Source organism: Falco rusticolus, chromosome 3 (assembly GCF_015220075.1).
Source record: "Falco rusticolus isolate bFalRus1 chromosome 3, bFalRus1.pri, whole genome shotgun sequence".
Taxonomy (NCBI): domain Eukaryota; kingdom Metazoa; phylum Chordata; class Aves; order Falconiformes; family Falconidae; genus Falco; species Falco rusticolus.
The window spans coordinates 68148398-68164832 of NC_051189.1; the positions used below are offsets into that span (position 1 = coordinate 68148398).

The 16435-nt window shown below is 45.8% G+C and overlaps 2 protein-coding genes across 2 annotated transcripts in view; one reads left to right on the forward strand and one right to left on the reverse strand.

Annotated features, from left to right (window-relative positions):
- Positions 1 to 822: 822 nt before the first annotated feature.
- Positions 823 to 13203, reverse strand: ZADH2 (zinc binding alcohol dehydrogenase domain containing 2). The gene is made up of 2 exons (XM_037382232.1): positions 12148 to 13203; positions 823 to 6096 (listed from the first exon to the last, which is right to left on the reverse strand). The coding sequence occupies exons 1-2, from the start codon at positions 12450 to 12452 to the stop codon at positions 5172 to 5174; spliced, it is 1230 nt and encodes a 409-aa protein (XP_037238129.1). The 5' UTR covers positions 12453 to 13203; the 3' UTR covers positions 823 to 5171.
- A 2656-nt stretch (positions 13204 to 15859) lies between these two features.
- The window catches only part of TSHZ1 (teashirt zinc finger homeobox 1), a 54158-nt gene continuing 53582 nt past the window's right edge, over positions 15860 to 16435 (forward strand). The window contains exon 1 of the mRNA XM_037382231.1: positions 15860 to 16063. Within this exon, the coding sequence (XP_037238128.1) occupies positions 16024 to 16063 (40 nt within the window). The 5' untranslated portion in view covers positions 15860 to 16023. The remainder of the gene's footprint in view (positions 16064 to 16435) is intronic.

The window sequence follows — 16435 nt, forward strand, 5'->3', positions numbered from 1 at the left end:
AAAAAAAAAGAAAAGCAAGTTACCTATAAGAATATTGTAGCAAGTAAGCAACATACGTGTGTGTGTGTGTATATATATGTATATTTATACACATGAATGTATCTCAGCACACTAACTCTTCAGGTCATCACCCCCCATCTCGAAGAACAAACCTAACTGTAATTAATTGGTATAGTTCCTCTATCTGAACACTATTAGTGCATTAGAGTTAACTAATATATAAGCTTCCCCTTCGCTGCCCTGCCAATGACCTTAAGCTTCACATGGTAGGAAGGCCACTTGCTGTAGAATAGAAAAGTAATTTATCCACCATGATTGTTCAGCCCTAGTCCCTCTGCAAAACAGCAACTGACAATTGTGCTGTATTATGGATGGTGCGTTTGTGGTGTGTACAATAGTGTGCAGAGCATCAAACTCACTTCCGTGAATACTGCAGGCAAGGTTTGAAAAGTGATCCTAGAAAGAAGAGGCTGCTTGCTGAGCAATGGCCCTCCATTTTCAAATCTTTTTTTTTCTCCCTCCAAATATCTCCCCTCCTTCTTTTTTTTGCCCCAAAGAGAGACCAAAATTGTTTTCTCATCTTAAGAGCAGTATATAGCTTTCCATTCATAAAACTATGTCGTATATATATATATATATATAAAAGTTACTTTGCTTTTATTTTACCTGGGATTTCCCTGCTTCTTTCCACATTTCAGGATTTAGCATATTCCCTCAAAATACAATAAATTTCGATTCTGTAGCTTAAGGGATCCATCAGTTAAAATGTTAGTCTTTCATCTTTATTACCCTCCCATTAAAATGAAAGAAACCGGGACACACTTCAGTTTAGAAGAAGCAATTTAGTTGGTAATGTCCTTACTACTCAAGTCTTTACAAAGACAGAAAGTGCATTATTGCTTATATTTCACACATCTATCTGCATAAGAAGCAACTAAAGCTTTCAGACACATATGATATTAAATTTAATAATATTCTTTGATTAGATTATTTTATTACAACATTTTTCCATTACCAGTCATTTCCCGTACACATTTACATTCATAAAACCTGCACGTTTTTCTTTGTTTGTGTGTGTGTGTATGTATTCATAAAGCAAGGAAAAGATTTTCTGGCTTGCTACAGCTGTTAGATTCGAAAAGAACAGATTAATAACTAGCCACCACGTAGGACTAGGTTTTCTTGTACACTGCACCAGTAACCCTTTGCTATAATGAGGACACAAAGAGGCTCACATCAGGCTGCTCCTCTTCTTCATAACTCAAAAGCGTCACAGTGGCAATAGCCTCTAGTGCTATTTGTCTTTAGTGCAGTTGTGACACTTCGGCATGATCCATAATTTGGCAGCTATTTACCGTGACATTTCCCTTCAGTGCAGCCATAACATTCAGTGAAGCCATTATTTGGTTCCATTTACCATATAAATTGTATTGTCGTGCATGCATGCTAGCAGCTACATTAGGTACCTGAAAATGAGTAAATCTTGTAAAACAGATACTAACAGCTATTCAGCAGAGAAATTTCTTTACTCCTCAGACAGAAGTAGGAATATATATAATATCTGCAAACACTACTGCAAACTTTTCCTTGAGAGACTGTAATTATTTGTCTTTACGTGACACAGCAGTTATTCATATTTTTTTTATAGATATACACACACGCACATACACGCATGTGTACAAGTGCACATATATCGCAAACTATCGCTTGGTAGATATCTAACTTAATTCAAAAAGGTATTAGGAGATTCCAGCATAGCAATTAAGTAGGAAGCATATCTGTAAAATGTGCTGAGGGTTGCAGGCCAGGAGAGAGTGAGTATGTGTGTGTCCGTGTGCGCGTGCGTATGCACACATGTGACAGACTCAGGAAAAAAGCTAGCTCTTCATCTAGTTCTTTGTTGTTTTTCCATGGAAGCATATGTGTGTAGGAAAGGGAAATTCTGTTATTAGCCTCAGCAAACAATGCTAGATTCCTCTGTAGCAAATTCATTTAGAAAGGTAAAATTAGGATGTAGTGCTAGCAACCACATCTCCATGAGCTGCTATTATTAATAGTATTATTATTTAAATCCCTGCTCTCTACATATAGAATACTTAGTACTTCCAAGGCAAATGTATTATTATTTTTAATCATTTAAGTCCCCACTGTGCACACAGCTTTTAATACACCTTTTTTGCAAGCATATTAAGTGTATTGTTATTAATCCCTTGCTGTGACTCTACAGTATTTCTTTTCCTTGTATGTTCAGTGTCCTATCATCATTTAAACCTCTCAGTGTGTGCATGCCACATACATTTTCCTATCCATCTAATATTTAAACATTATTTAAATCCATCATAGCTTGCTTATTCAAAGTCAGCCCTGCTCCTATAGCTGTAAGTTTGCAGAATATACTTTTAAATGAAGAGGAGAAGTTGGCTTTTTTTTCCCCCTGCAAACCAAAAATTACCATGACTCTTGGCAGAAGAAAAGCCTTATCTGCGTGTTTCAGAAATACTTTTTACCAGCTCCCCCATCGATAATGCTCTCTCTCAGCAGTCTAAATGATAGAAGTTGTATCTTTAAAAACAAAAATTACTTCTTTGTTCTGGATTCATTCATGGAAGAGCAATCATGTGTATACTGAGTTACCCCTTTACCTTAATATAGGCATTTGATGAAAGCACAAGCCCAAAAGGGCTATGAATTTAGTACACTGGCCATACAAGTTCTGCATATAACAAATTTAAACTTTTATTAACATTGTATACAGTACGGAAGTGCTAAATAATATGCCTGAAGCCAAAATTAAAACCAACAAAATGTCATATCTGAATACATATATAATGTGAACCTTCCAAAGGTTCCTGGGGCAGTCGCATTACTCCGTGTTATATATGAAGTAAAATATTAAGAAGAATGCAGAATGCTGTATGTCCAAACAGAATCCTGTTACAGGAAGAAATTTTTACAACAAAAACATTTGGAATTCAGTGCCTCAGAAACACCTAAATCTGTTGGACTGACAGTGATCAACACCACTGAAAATCAGGCCACTTGGATGGGATTTGGCATTTGACTGCAGGAACTTAATTTGAAAAATTGTTACCCATGCAACTCTTCTGCACTTATCACATGGTAAACAACTGTATTATTTTTATTTTGATTTTGCCCTAGTACATCACAAGCAGCCTTTTTTAAAAGATGCATTTATTGACCAAGGGCACCACCTTATCTCTGAACAAGAAAAGAAACCATGTGCCTAGGAAGAACAGTGAGAACTTTGTATGCTCTGACCTTGTAGGGTCCTTAAGTGTTTGCATCTTTCTAGCATCCAGTTGAAAAGGCAATATACTTTAGTAATTATGCAAAACACCACAATATTTGTAATAGAGGAGAAAGAGGAAGTATGTTTCTAACAGCATATCTTGGTGAAAACAAAAATCACAGTGGTTTGATGCTCAACTTGAGTAAAAAAGAAATGGTAAGAGAGACTCAAGCCATTCCACCTTTCCCCCACATCCTCCAAAGTGGGACTAAACCCAGTAGTCAGACACAGTCCAAAACAGGGACAGTTCTTTGCTGCACACAATTCTTTGGGATGCTAATGATACATGCACTGAAAAAAAACCCCAAAACCCTACTACAAGAATGAGTTAAATCAAAGTTAAAAATACTTTTTCTATTGCATGTACTACTGAGTAAACTCTTAAGTTTTTCCTACGTTACTTTTAAAAATGTTGTATGCAGTCAGTCCTGAATAATGCCCCAAAATTAAGTTTACTCTGGACTTTTTCCTTCAACCCCTAGACATTATCAGTCTATCATTACGTTTATTATTAGGTGTATGATCTTAGGAAATTTCCATTTCTCCAACTGCACACAAATGTCTGTAATTTCAAAAGATGTGGCAAAATCGGCCTTTAAGATCTTAAACGTTTGCTATGGAAAAAAGATGTAGAGCAAGCATGGTTTAAAGTATTTTATTGTTCTGGAAAATATTACACTTCTAGCTGGAATTCCCACTGTATGTACTGTTAATAATATCTATTAAGTGAGGAAGAATTTTCAAAACTTTACAAAACCTTTTAACTGAACCCACTAGATGATCTATGGCTGAGCGTCAGTAAGTGTACGAGCTACTCTGACTGTAGATTTAAAATAGCCTTGCTGTTTGTAAAAGGGCTTCTGCAGAAGCAATATTTGGTAATACTAGAAGTAGCAGCCTGATTATGGAAAATCGCATCAAGAATCATCAAAGAACTCTACAACATGGAGATTATCTACAAAGGACATAGCAAGAACCATAACAATATGAATAAATTCCACAAATATTGAAATCACTTTTTTAAATTTATTAAATCTTAAAAAAAATATACAGGACCTGAACACTGGTGAACATGGCTCAAAACCCCACTCCAATAATCTTGTAACACTGACTAAAGAGGAGACCCCACAGTAAACAGTAACAGTAGCAAATGAAAAGGCAAGAAAATGAGATTATGTTGCAACTTGCAGTGAAAGATTTAAAAGAAAATTGAGCAGTTGTTTATACTTATGAAAGACATAATTAAAAAAAAAAGTCAAGTTGCTTTTCTTAATATTACTGACATGTCAGAATTGGAGGATAAATTTCCTTGTGTAAACAGTCAAGGAATATTACTATGATCCACGATGCAACTGAATTATGATTATCGTGTTTGTGACAAAAAAAATCAAGAGCATAATTTTTTCCAGAAACTTCAAGCGATTAATACAACAACTGCAAGATACAACTCTTTACTTAGTCTTGTTCTAACAATTTTATTTTTAAATCGGGGAATCAATATTGCTGAAATAATATTTTTTATCTGAGCTGAACTACATATAAAGTCTTATCAAACCAGTCTGACAGACTAAATCTGCTTTTGCATCAAGGCTTATTCTGTCAAGAACAATGTTCTTGTCTCACACTAGCCTAAGCGACAGAATCAAACACAGGTCCATTAAGTCTGTGCTACAGCCACCGATTTAAGCACTTTTAAGAAAATTAAAAAAAAAAAAATCACACAAAAACTTTTATTAACACCTTGATGCTGTTTTTTAACATAATATCCATTACTAAGCTTTAAAAAAAGAAATTGTTTCTAGTAATTCTGTGGCATAAAGTGCCCATTTTCTCTCTTCTGATTTATATCATTGTTCTGTTTTTACAGCTTACTGTTGACAGAGTGAGGTAATTCAACTACAATTTTTCCAATGTTTTTCCCCATGTACATGTAATCTACAGCACGGAATACAGACTCCAAGCCAGTGAACTTGCCCTCCGGAGACAGGTCTCCAAAATCCACCTCACAAACCAGGTCTCCTCTTTCATACATCTTGAGCAAGTGCTGCAGAGCCATTTTGTATTCAGAAAGGTAATGGTTCAAGAAGAAACCCCGGATGCTGGCGGACTTCTTCAACAGTTTTGCTGGCAGTAACTCTGCTTTAATGGGCTGGAGGCCAGTAGGGTTTTGGTAGCCAGCGATAAACCCAATAACTATCAGACGCCCTTTGGTAGCCAAGGAGTTAAGAGCCAAGTCAAACATCTTTCCCCCAACAGATTCATATACTACATCCATACCTTCAGGGTAGTCCTTCCTAAGAACAGATTCAACATTTTCAGTTTTATAGTTGATCGTATGGTCACAGCCAATGGATTTCAGAAAACCACCCTTTTCATCACTGGAGCAGGTTCCAATTACATGGCATTTTGCCTTCTTTGCAAGCTGCACAGCGAACTGGCCCGTTCCTCCAGCCGCTGCTGTCACCAGAACCTTCTTGCCTTCAGACAGGTCTCCCAGCTCTTTCAAACTGATGTATGCAGTAGTGCCACTTACCATTAAAGCAAGAAACTCAGGTTTCACAGAGGGTAGAGGTACCGCTTGTTTGGCAGGCACAACTGTGTATTCAGCAAAAGAACCTGCTTTCACATAGGCCACAGCTTGACCCACTGTAAAATCAGCACTAGCACTGAGTCCTAATGCTACCACATCACCAACACCTTCAAAACCTATATCAAATGGGGGTTTAACTGATGTGTCATATCGACCAGCTGAGTAGTTTATGTCAGATGCATTAATGCCGACAAATCTAGAAGAAAACAAAAATACATTAACGAGATTATTCCTTACCAAGTCTTTGTCATATGAGAAACCTTCAATTTAAATTTGTGGGACAAGCACAAGACTTTTTCTGATTATTGGTATATTTGAATAATGAGTACACTCCAGAGACTACTTCCATCACACTTTTGTAGTTCACATTCTGTTACTGTAGAATGAAAGATAAATTTGCTAAAAAAAACCCCCTAAACCCAAAAACTTGTCTTTTCCTCAGGTCCATTTGACCAAACTAAGCTAACTAAAAATAATTCTGTAAAAGATTAAAGGATGAAAATTAACTGACCACTTTATACGAAATGTGGAAACACCAGAGTAAAACGTGCAAAGCGGTAAATATGTGGATTCTGGCAACAAATTTACATTTTTTAATATAATAATACTGTTAATGACTAATGATCATATTAACTATCGATGTCATTTGCAAGGTCGTGTTACTGTAGGCAAGTACTTTTTAATTGATGGAGTCACTACAGCAAATTTGCCTTTTGATGTAGCTAATGTCAACGTTAAAACATTTTCTTTATATAAATTACTTGCAACACATCAAAACAACCTTGCACAGAAGGACTAAAATTCTAAGACTGAGCATCAAGTCCTACTGACCTCTAACAGGTGAAAATGGATGCCAATTTTTTTTTTAAGAAAAAGACAGAGACATTCTCACAACTTGATTAAACACTAAGAGATAATGCCTAAAAGAAAGTTATGATCTACTTGAAATGCAAAGAATATTTTAGTAACACTTTTTTTAAAAAAAAAAACAACAAACAAAACAAACCAAACCATAACAATATCTCTATACAGGCAAGGTATGAGAGACCGGGGAAGAATATGTTACCTGGAAAACGTAAAAAGGAAAGACGCAACAAAAAACACCAGGATTGCTTCTGTGTGTGGAAGTGACAACCTGAAAGGTGTACTTCATACCATTGAAAAGCTGCAGAAGTATGCAAACAGTGCTCTTTTAATTGTTGCAGTCAGGCTCAGATCATGTGTATGTGTAGTTCTAAATTGCTTGCACACAGAGAAAGGAGAACCAAAACCGCTTTGCTCACTTTGATTCGCTTCATTCTTTATAGATGGGGAGCTTCAAACTTTCTCCAGTGTAATGTGCTATATATATAAAGACTCGTACACATAAACATATCCATGCATAAAAGAGGCAAAAGTGACTGTTGCGCTTTTTAATTCTGCCTTTAATTCACTGCTCAGCCGCAACTAAAAATGCCTACGTCTTGTTCGTAGGTACAAAAAATCCTCTATTACCCTGCTTTAAGGTAACTCGCATGCCGTACTGCTAAAAGATGTATAAAAATTGGTAACGGAGCAGCAGCTTCCGAGGCAAGCCGTGTCCCTCGGGCGCCAGGGCCATGGGCTCGGAGCGCCGAGGCGAGACGTGCCGGTGCTGCACTCACCTCCTCCTGCCTTTACACCCCAACTTCTGCGGCAGGGAGCTGGGAGGACGGTGGGGAGCGGTGCTCCCCCCTCCCCGGTCTCGTTCCCTCGCCCGACTGGGGGCTCTCGGTGGCTGTCAGGGCAGCCCCCGGGCGCTCACTCGGACCCCGCACCAGCCTCCGGCCCCAACCCGAAAGGCAGGTCCTCGCTCCCCGCTGGGCTGCGCCCCCCTCCCGACGCTACCGGCGCGCATCTGCTTGCGCACGGTGCGGAGCAGCCGTGCCCCTGGCTGGGGCAGCGCACCCAAGAGAAAGGCAGGCAGAGCAGCGGTAATGGGAACAAGTCGCCGTCTCCCTCCTTCCCTCCCTCCCTCTAGGAGTTTCCCCTTCTCAGCGCTGCACTGCAGCGGGGAGAGCACAAAGGCAGGTAAATAACCGTCTGAGGACAAAAACTTTGCATGCAGGGAAGGGGCAAGTCGTGCAGCGGGCCAGACGCCTGCCAAGCAGCGCTCCGGCACACGCACCGTTGCTTTTGTTCTGGACCCGCAGGACCCGAGTCCTTCCCCGCCCGGGCCGCACCGCAACTCGTGCGTGCGGCTGCAGGGGCCGCGGCGCACAAGTTGGTGCTGGCCGGCCGCCGCCCCGCCGCCCCGGGCAAGGTGCGGGGCGCTCCGCGGCGCTGGGCCGGGGCCGGGCAGGAGAAGCGGGGCGCCCCGGCCCTGCCCGCGGGCGGGCGGAGCTCTGCCCTGGGCGAGGGGCAGGCAGGCCGGGGGCAGGGGCTGGCACCGACACGCGTGCACACGGGCCCGCTCCCTCCCCGTCTCTGCGGGGCTGCTGGGCCACGGGAAATGGTTCTCCCCGGGCTCCTGTGCTCATCATTATTAATCAATAGAGCCTGCCTGCCGCCCAGCCCACCCCACCCCCCCAGCCCCCCCTAATTTTTTCAAACTCCCTTTTTATTGTGTGCAAACTCAAAACTCCTGTTCGCGTTGTACGGGCGCTTTTTTTTTTTTTTTTTTTTTTTGGAGGTTGTTTAGTCTCCTAGATTCCTCGCACATTAAAACACTCGTACTCAGCGCCTAGGTAAAAACATATTGTCTAATTTGCCTTGTCATTCCAGCTGACAGAAGGGAGGCAGTAGGATGTGCCCGCAGATTCTTAGATTATTTTGCTTTGAAAAGTAGGAATAGGTACGATTTGCAAGTTGAAGATCAGTTTACTAACTTCTGAGACTGAGAAAAGGAGAGCACGGAAGTAACAATTATTTGGGGGGGTGGGGGGTGGGTTTTAAGACCCCTTCCAGATCTTCTATATTTTCTTGGTTTACTTTCTTACTTAAAAAGTATTATTTAATCTAGCTGTTTCTAACTGAGGCTTGCTCCTTCAACATCTCAAGATGTGAACCTGAGAGGAAAAAAAAAGCTAGAGATTTGTTTTTCCCAAAATAATTACACACATTGAGTCACCCGTTTTATTTATACTCAACAGTGTTGAACCCCCTCGTATTGTTTATTACAGAAAACAGGAGGACACCGCCGAGGGGAGGAAATGCTGCTTTTCGTACCACAACAAAGCACGAGACACTGAAAACCAGCACCACAGCCTTAAACACAGACAAAACAAAGTCATCCAAACCAGTACTATGCAAGAAAAAACATTATTTAGACCAAACACTCAGCAGGAATGGTCCTCCACTTTTCCCACTGTGATCCATTAGTCCCTTGGTTCAAAAAAACTTTCTCAACCCCCCTTACTCCCTTTTCCATAAACTTTGATCCCATCTTCCAGACCAACAGTAAATCCTTACAGGTATTTTGGAAATGAAATGTATCACCTCCTCAAGAAAATCTCAAAAATCCTCCAACAACTTTAAGAAGGACCAAATCTTCATAGTCTTTGGGTCCTTCTCCTGCAATAAAGCGGAGGAACCTTGCCCCCCCCCCCCCCCCCCAACCCAGGAGAAACGGGCATACGAAGCTTAAATGGCTTTGACAAGGATTTTTAATTCATCGTTTCCCTTTCTCCTTTCCTACACAGAACCAAAGTAGAAAAAAAAAAAAGTTGCTTTAAATCAATTTCTAGTTTTGAAGGATTTCCAAATAAAGGATAGATTATTTTTTTCTTTGTAAAAAAGTGGAAATAACAGTTACTGGCTTAGTTGTCTAAAGGAAAAGAAAGAGGAAAAGAAAGTTCCCTTTAAGTGCACTTTATTTTAAAATATCTATCCATACAGGACTCAACATATTTTAATTTCCCATTCCCCTAAATCCAAAACCAGATTTTATTGTGGTGGATGAGGATTGTCTTGCATGAAAAGCTCAAAGCAATTAATACTATTCATGGGCGTGACTGGGACTAAAATGAACAAATCTGCAAATGCACTCTTGGAACTCAAGTCCTTTATTGTTTTGTTTTTAATTGTATATTTCCACCTATTAGAAAATGTATAGTTGTATTTAGGGATTATTTAAAAAAAATAAAAAAATAAATAGAGCCAGAGACTTATACTTTCGGGATGGGAAAATGCTTCCCCAGAGTGACAAGAGAGGGGAAAACATTCAGAATTCGCTTCCTGCTGCAGCTCCTATATAGAGAACGTTTTTCAGTAACATGATCCCATGTCTTCTGTGATACTCCCCAGAAAATAATAAATAGAGGAGAAATGCCACAAATAATACAAAACGTATGAACTCTAAATCTAAACTTCATCACTCACCTCTCCCTCCCTTCCAGCCCCACTTGTGCATGTGTGTCTGGCCAGGAACATGTGTGCAATAAGCTGATGTGTTAAAACCCAGTAATTGCCTGCCTGAATCTGTGGACCAGCTTCTGCCTTTAGTCTGGTATGAGCTCTGTGCCTCAACCCTTTTACCATGAGGTGTGCACGTCCCCCTAGCACCCAGGGAGCCCACCCAGCAAAGGGAGGGAGGTGCGGGAGAGAGGGAGAGTTACACTGGAAGCTGTATCAGAAATTAATAATTTTTTTTAATTCACAGGAGGGGCTGGGGGGGGGGAGGGGAGTTGAGAAACAAGGATGTCACTCTGCCTTGCATTACCCAAGCAAAGATTCGCTACATGTATCTCACGTCTTTTGACCTCTTCCACGAAAAGGAATTTAACTCCAGCCTGATGGCTGTTTCATGCCATTACCGTTTCATGGTCATTAGTGGATGCAGCAACAGTGGTTTAGACTTTGAGGTTTGGAGGGAATTTTGGTCTCAGAAATCCTAGTGGGAGATGTCAGCGTCAGATTAAAGTGCCACAGAGGCCTTCTTGTCAGCTCCTGGAGGAGCCCCTGTTCATCTTCCTCCTTACCCCTTCTTTACTCCCTATTTGTGTTACATATGGACACACTGTAGAGAATACATATACACACACATGCCATACACATAGTCACACGCTGCCTTCATAGAACTTCTAGCATTGTTCTCAAGCCAGCTTAGTGCTTCTTAACACCTTTAAGCTCCAACGGAGAGCATGGAAAACTATGTGTTACTACAGTTCCCTTGCTTAACAAGAACCTGAGAGTGCTGCTTTCTTCTGTGCTAGCCACGCAGTCTGCTCCTCCGAACTTCCCAGAGTTTCAGCTTCTCCTCGTGGGCTGAGAAATCTCTGAACTTTACAGGGCCTACCTAGCTTAAGGAACGACAACGTCTAGGAAGGAGCCACCGAGAACACAGAGACAGCTGGGGGGAGGCACGTTTTGTCCTCAGCCTTCATTTCATGGAGAGCCGGTCACCGCGCCGGACGCGCAGTCCTAGCGCTGGCGCACGATTTACGACGTATTATGTTAAGCAAAATGTCACCTCCACACTCTCCACCCGACCCGGCTCCACTCTAAAAGCCGCCAACGCCTGCGGACTCGCGTCCCGCCGAGCGCGGCCGCGGCGCTGCGGGCCGGGCCGCTGCCCTGCCCCCTCCCCGCCACCCGCTTTTGGCGCGCAGAGGCGGGGGTGGTGCCGCGGCGGCCGGGGCTGGCAGCGCGGCGGGCCCCAGCCCTCTGCCTGCCCGGTGCGTCACGGCTGGCCGAGGGTTAGCGCCGGGCCCGGACAAGGGAAAAGGCGTGCGGGGAGAGCGGCTGGTGCGGGCTCGCATGCAGACCACGACGCCGGGGGCACGCAGCTATGCATTCGCGTCCCTCAGAGAGCTGCGTGGGTACGACGGGGGCACACGCCCCGGGGACTTACGTGCGTGTAACAAGCCCGGGCAGGGACCTGTGAGTGACTCTGGAAGCGCTTCCCGGCGCCTCGCTCCCTCCTCAGCGCTCACCGAACGTAAAACCTGCCTCTTCCCCGCCTTGGCACAGGGGCCCTGAGGTGTTTCTCCTTCCTTCAGGCACGGCGTACGCCAGCAGCAGCGTGCGCACACACACCCACACCCACCGAGGAAAAGGAGAAGGAGAAAGTGTCACCCACACACACGTGGATGGGGCGACCCGACTGTGGCACCAGCCGTCCAAAACAACAATAAAATTAAATTAACAGTCGCCAGATGGCAGCTGGTACAACTTTGGAGCCCATCTCCAAAGCGAGGGAGCATGTGTGAGGGAGCAGGCCACAGGGTGCGGGAAGTCGGAGGGGGCCGCGCCGGGGCCGGGGCGCGGGGGGGGCCGGCCGGGCGCTCACCTGTTCCTGACAAGGAGGTCTCCGTCTCCTGGGAGTGGCACCGGCGAGTCCTGCCGCAGGGTAACCGCCTCCCTGAAGTTTTGGCTCAGCTTAGTCACCACCAGCTTCTTCATGGAGCTGGGGATGGACGAGCCCTGGAAATCCAGAAAGTGACGGGAGTAGGACATGTCCAGGATGGGCCGCGGCCGGCTGCCACCGAAGTAAGACCAGGCGGGACCCGCCGCGGCGCAGGACGGCTGCTGCCGCCACCAGCACCGCGCTGCCCGGGAGCTCAGCAAAGCGCCGCTTTTTGCGCTAAAACTCATGCCCTGCCTCGGCTCTCCTCTTCCCCCTCCCCCGGCTCGGGAGAGCTCCGGCTCCGGATTCTCCAGGCAGCTCGCAGGACCCGCCGCCACCGAGCCGGCAGGAGAAACTCTCCACACGCAGCTATTTGTGTATGTAAATAGAGCCCTGTGCAGCAAGCTGCAGCCTGCCTCCGTCCTCCCCACCCAGCCAGCCCCTCCGCCACACGGAAACGCCGCCAGAGGAGCAGCGGCAAGATGGTCCCCTGCAGCCGGTCGTCTTCTGCCGCCGCTAGCGTTACCGAGGAGCAAGGCTGGCCCGCTCCCGCTGCCGTCCGTCCCGCAAGCCCGCCGTCCCCGCCCGCGGCGGCGCCTGACCCGCCTCACCACACACACACGGGCACTGCCTGCCTCTGCCCGCCACCGCCCCAGCGGCAACTCGGGTCGCGCTCTTTCTGCCAGTGAGGCAGATGTATGGAAACCTGGATTTTCTCCTAAAGGTTGCTTTTAATTTGCACGCTGCCTCTAACTAGGGGATTTAAAAAACGAGGGGGGGGAAAGAGAGAGAGAAACGCCTCGGATCCCCCCCCCCCCCCGCCGCCCCATTCTTTAGTTTACAAAAAGAGGTTATCTTTCTACCAAAAAAAAAAAAAGTAGGAAGAAAGCACGATAAATTATCAGATCGATAAGGTTAGAGAAGTGGAGAGAAGTTGCAGCTAATCTTCGTAATGTTGTTATTAGCCGCCGCCGAGGAGCCGCTGCCTGCGGGCAGAGGCTCCGCCCCTTCCGTGCGAAACGTTCACTTCCTCGCAAGGTGGTACGAATCAACCCCGAGACGTTAGCAGCCGCGCGCGGGCGCGGCGCGGGGCCGGGGCGCGCACGGCGGCGGTTGCGGCCGTTGAGGCGGCTGAGGCGCGGGCTCCACGCGTGGCGTGGGTGGGCATTTAAAAAGGCAAAGCTCTTCCCGCCGCCGGGACACCCGCACGGGCCGCCCCCCTTAGAGGAGGGGAAGGTTAACGGGCTGCTGTCACTTTGTTGGGGTCGCGGGGTTCCCCCCACTCCCTGGCACTGTCAGAACACACCCCACACCCCACCTTTTTTTTTTCCTCCTTGCCGGGGGGAACCAACACCGAACCGTTGGGGTGAGCGAGTCTGCGCACGAAATCAACTGGGTCAAAGGACCAAAGTAAATGTTGTGATATAGCCGCCAATCCCAACTCGGTACAACTGCGTGGAGGGAGGGAGGTAACGTAATAGAGATGTTGCACCGATGTCGGAGGAGCTCACGTGTAATTCCTAGAATTAACTCCATCCTGCCGGTGTAAACAGCTCATTGCTTAATTGTGCGGTATTAATAGTTAAACCCAAAAAAGAATAAATGCCCTTCTGTGCGAAAGAGATCAAAATTGCAGTTTTGAGTGTTTTCCTTTAGGAATCAACTGGGTAGTTTTTATTTGCTTTCTTGACTTAAAAAAGAAAGCGAACCCTTCTGTTCTTGCAGTTAACATTATATAAATCCCCAGACACATACTGTGCAAAATCTATTAGCAGCATGTTTCATATGCTGCAGTTCTTGCTCTGCAATCTGTTGGTATTTTAAAGTAAGGATGAACTGTAATCTCCCACAAATCATTTTTAATTCAGTGCCGGTTAGACGTGTGCCACGGCGAGGTATCATCTCCTGCTCCCCCCCCCCCCCCCCCCCCCAAGTTTGCTGGAACAAGACCTCTGCTGAAGTTAAATCAGCACATGCGTCTTGCACAGCACTTTAGCAAGTGGATTATAATAACAACCCCCTCAACGCGTGTCTCACATGAGGAATCTTTTATGCCGCGCTGTATTAAGACTTCTTTTTTTGTCATATTGTTTAGCTCTGGGAAAGGAAAAAAATGAAAACAAAGCAATTAAAAAGATTGACAGGTATGGGTTTGTGTGAGACCTATTTGTAATTGTCAGGGTGACGTGGGCAAGAGGAGGAGGAGTAACAAACTGAAGCAGGAAAAGCAGCTCGATGTGTCTGTCTATCAGTTGAGACTGTCTGAGAGCCCTGGGATCCGAATGTGTGTTATATTTCAGTGAAAAGAGAACAGAGGGAGAGTGGATCTCTTTCTCTCCCAGGAGTTTGGGGGGGGGACAGTTCACGTTAATCTGTCCCACTCAGTGAATGTCTTTTCTTCCTCCACCCCCCTCCCTCTTTGCACACATTCTCCGGGGTTTTCTTGGTTTTGGCAATTTTTTTGTGTGTGTGTTGGTTTTTTTTCTTCTTCTTCTTCTGTTGCAGATCAAGATCAGCCAAAAAAAAATAATCCATGATAAAAAAAATGTGTTTGCGTTATATTTAGTATCAGAAGAAGCTTCGATTTGTGGAGGACAAAAAAGGGAGAGCAAGAGAGAAAAGTAGTCCTCTCCGGTGGTGACACTGTTTGATCTGTGACTGTTTGGAAGGTGGAGGAGTGACTGACATTTCCCATCCGGTGTATATGTATGTATGGGGTCTTTACTCCTTTTTATTATTTGCTTTCTTGCTCTTAGACTAAGTGCTGGGAGGAGAAGGAGAGACTGGATCGACCTCGATTTTTGCACAATGAACAAACTATTATCAACGCAGTAAAAAACCAAACAAACAAAAAACCCCACAACAACAACAGCAACAACAACACACAAATCCACGAGCCTGAAACAAGCCAGCCAGCGCGCGAGCGAGAAAGTTGCGCTTTGAGACTCTTTGATCTCGGAGAAAGCCTGAGAGGGGGGGAGTGACTGAATTTACCGTCTCATCGCCGCCGCTTGCTCGGCTCTCCACCGCGAAGAAGGAGGAGAAGAAGACGAAGAAGTGATTAAGGAAAGGAGGGGGAGAAGGGGAGAGAGGAAAAGGAGGAGAAAAAAAAAAAAGGAACGAAAGAAAGATAATGGATTTGGGCTACAGATTGAACTGATCAAATCTTATTTATTTTGCACATCTCCACTGGCATCTTTCCTGCTGCTGCTGCTGCCGAGAGGACTGAAGAGCTTTGTCTTATAAGGAACTTAAAAGAGAGAGAAAAAGAGAGAGAGTGTGTGAGAGAGAGAGAGGGAGGAAAATTAACCTTGTAAATGAAAACATTTCCTAAGCAAGTTTTTGGAGTGGCGGCGGAAATTGGCATCCCTGTCACCACCAGTCTGTGGCTTGCCTCATCCCACACCCCACCTTCCCCCCCGCCCCGCGCACCCCGCTCGCCGCGCCGGGAGCTGACCGGGGGGGGGGACGCGGACCGGGCGAGAGGAGAACCCGACCAAACTTTTTCTCCTTCCTCCCCCCCCTCCTCCTCTCCCTCTCTCCCATTCCTCCCCACCCTCCCTCTCGCTCTTCCTAGGCGGAATTAGAAGTTGAATCCGCTTTCTTTTCTCCTTCCTCCCCCTCCCTCCCTCCCACCCTCCCTCCCTCCCTCCTTCCTCCCCCCCCCCCCCCCCCATTTTATTTTTTTATTTGTGTGTGTGTGCGCGGGTGTGTGCGTGTGTGTTTGTTTCTGCATGAAAAGAGGGGGATCGGAAGAGGAGTCCTGCGCGGAAACTCTGCGGCGGCGGCGGCGGCGGCGGGCGGCGAGGCGGCGGCAGCATGCCGCGGAGAAAGCAGCAGGCACCCCGGCGCTCCGCAGGTAACACCCTCCGCCTCCCCGCGCCGGCCCTCGCTGCCGGCGCAGGGGTGCCGCGGGCACGGCAGGGGAGGGGTTAACCCGCCGGGAAGCATTGCCGCGGGGGGAGCCGTTTCTCCAGCCCCGCTGCAGATTTAAACACCCCGGGTGGCTGCCTCCGGGGTTTTGGGGTTTGGGGCGGGGGGGTGGGCGGCGGAAGGGGGGGAGCAGCACCTTGGTGCGGAAGAGACAGGGGCTGTAGTTTGTACTTCTTTGTACGCGGGAGCTGGAGGGATCGGCGTAGTTCCTGAGGTGTGTCACGCCGAGCCTGTCAGCCTCCATCCTTTCCGCCGTTGCCAACACGTTTAAAACTAGAAACTTCATTTTGTTGCAGTC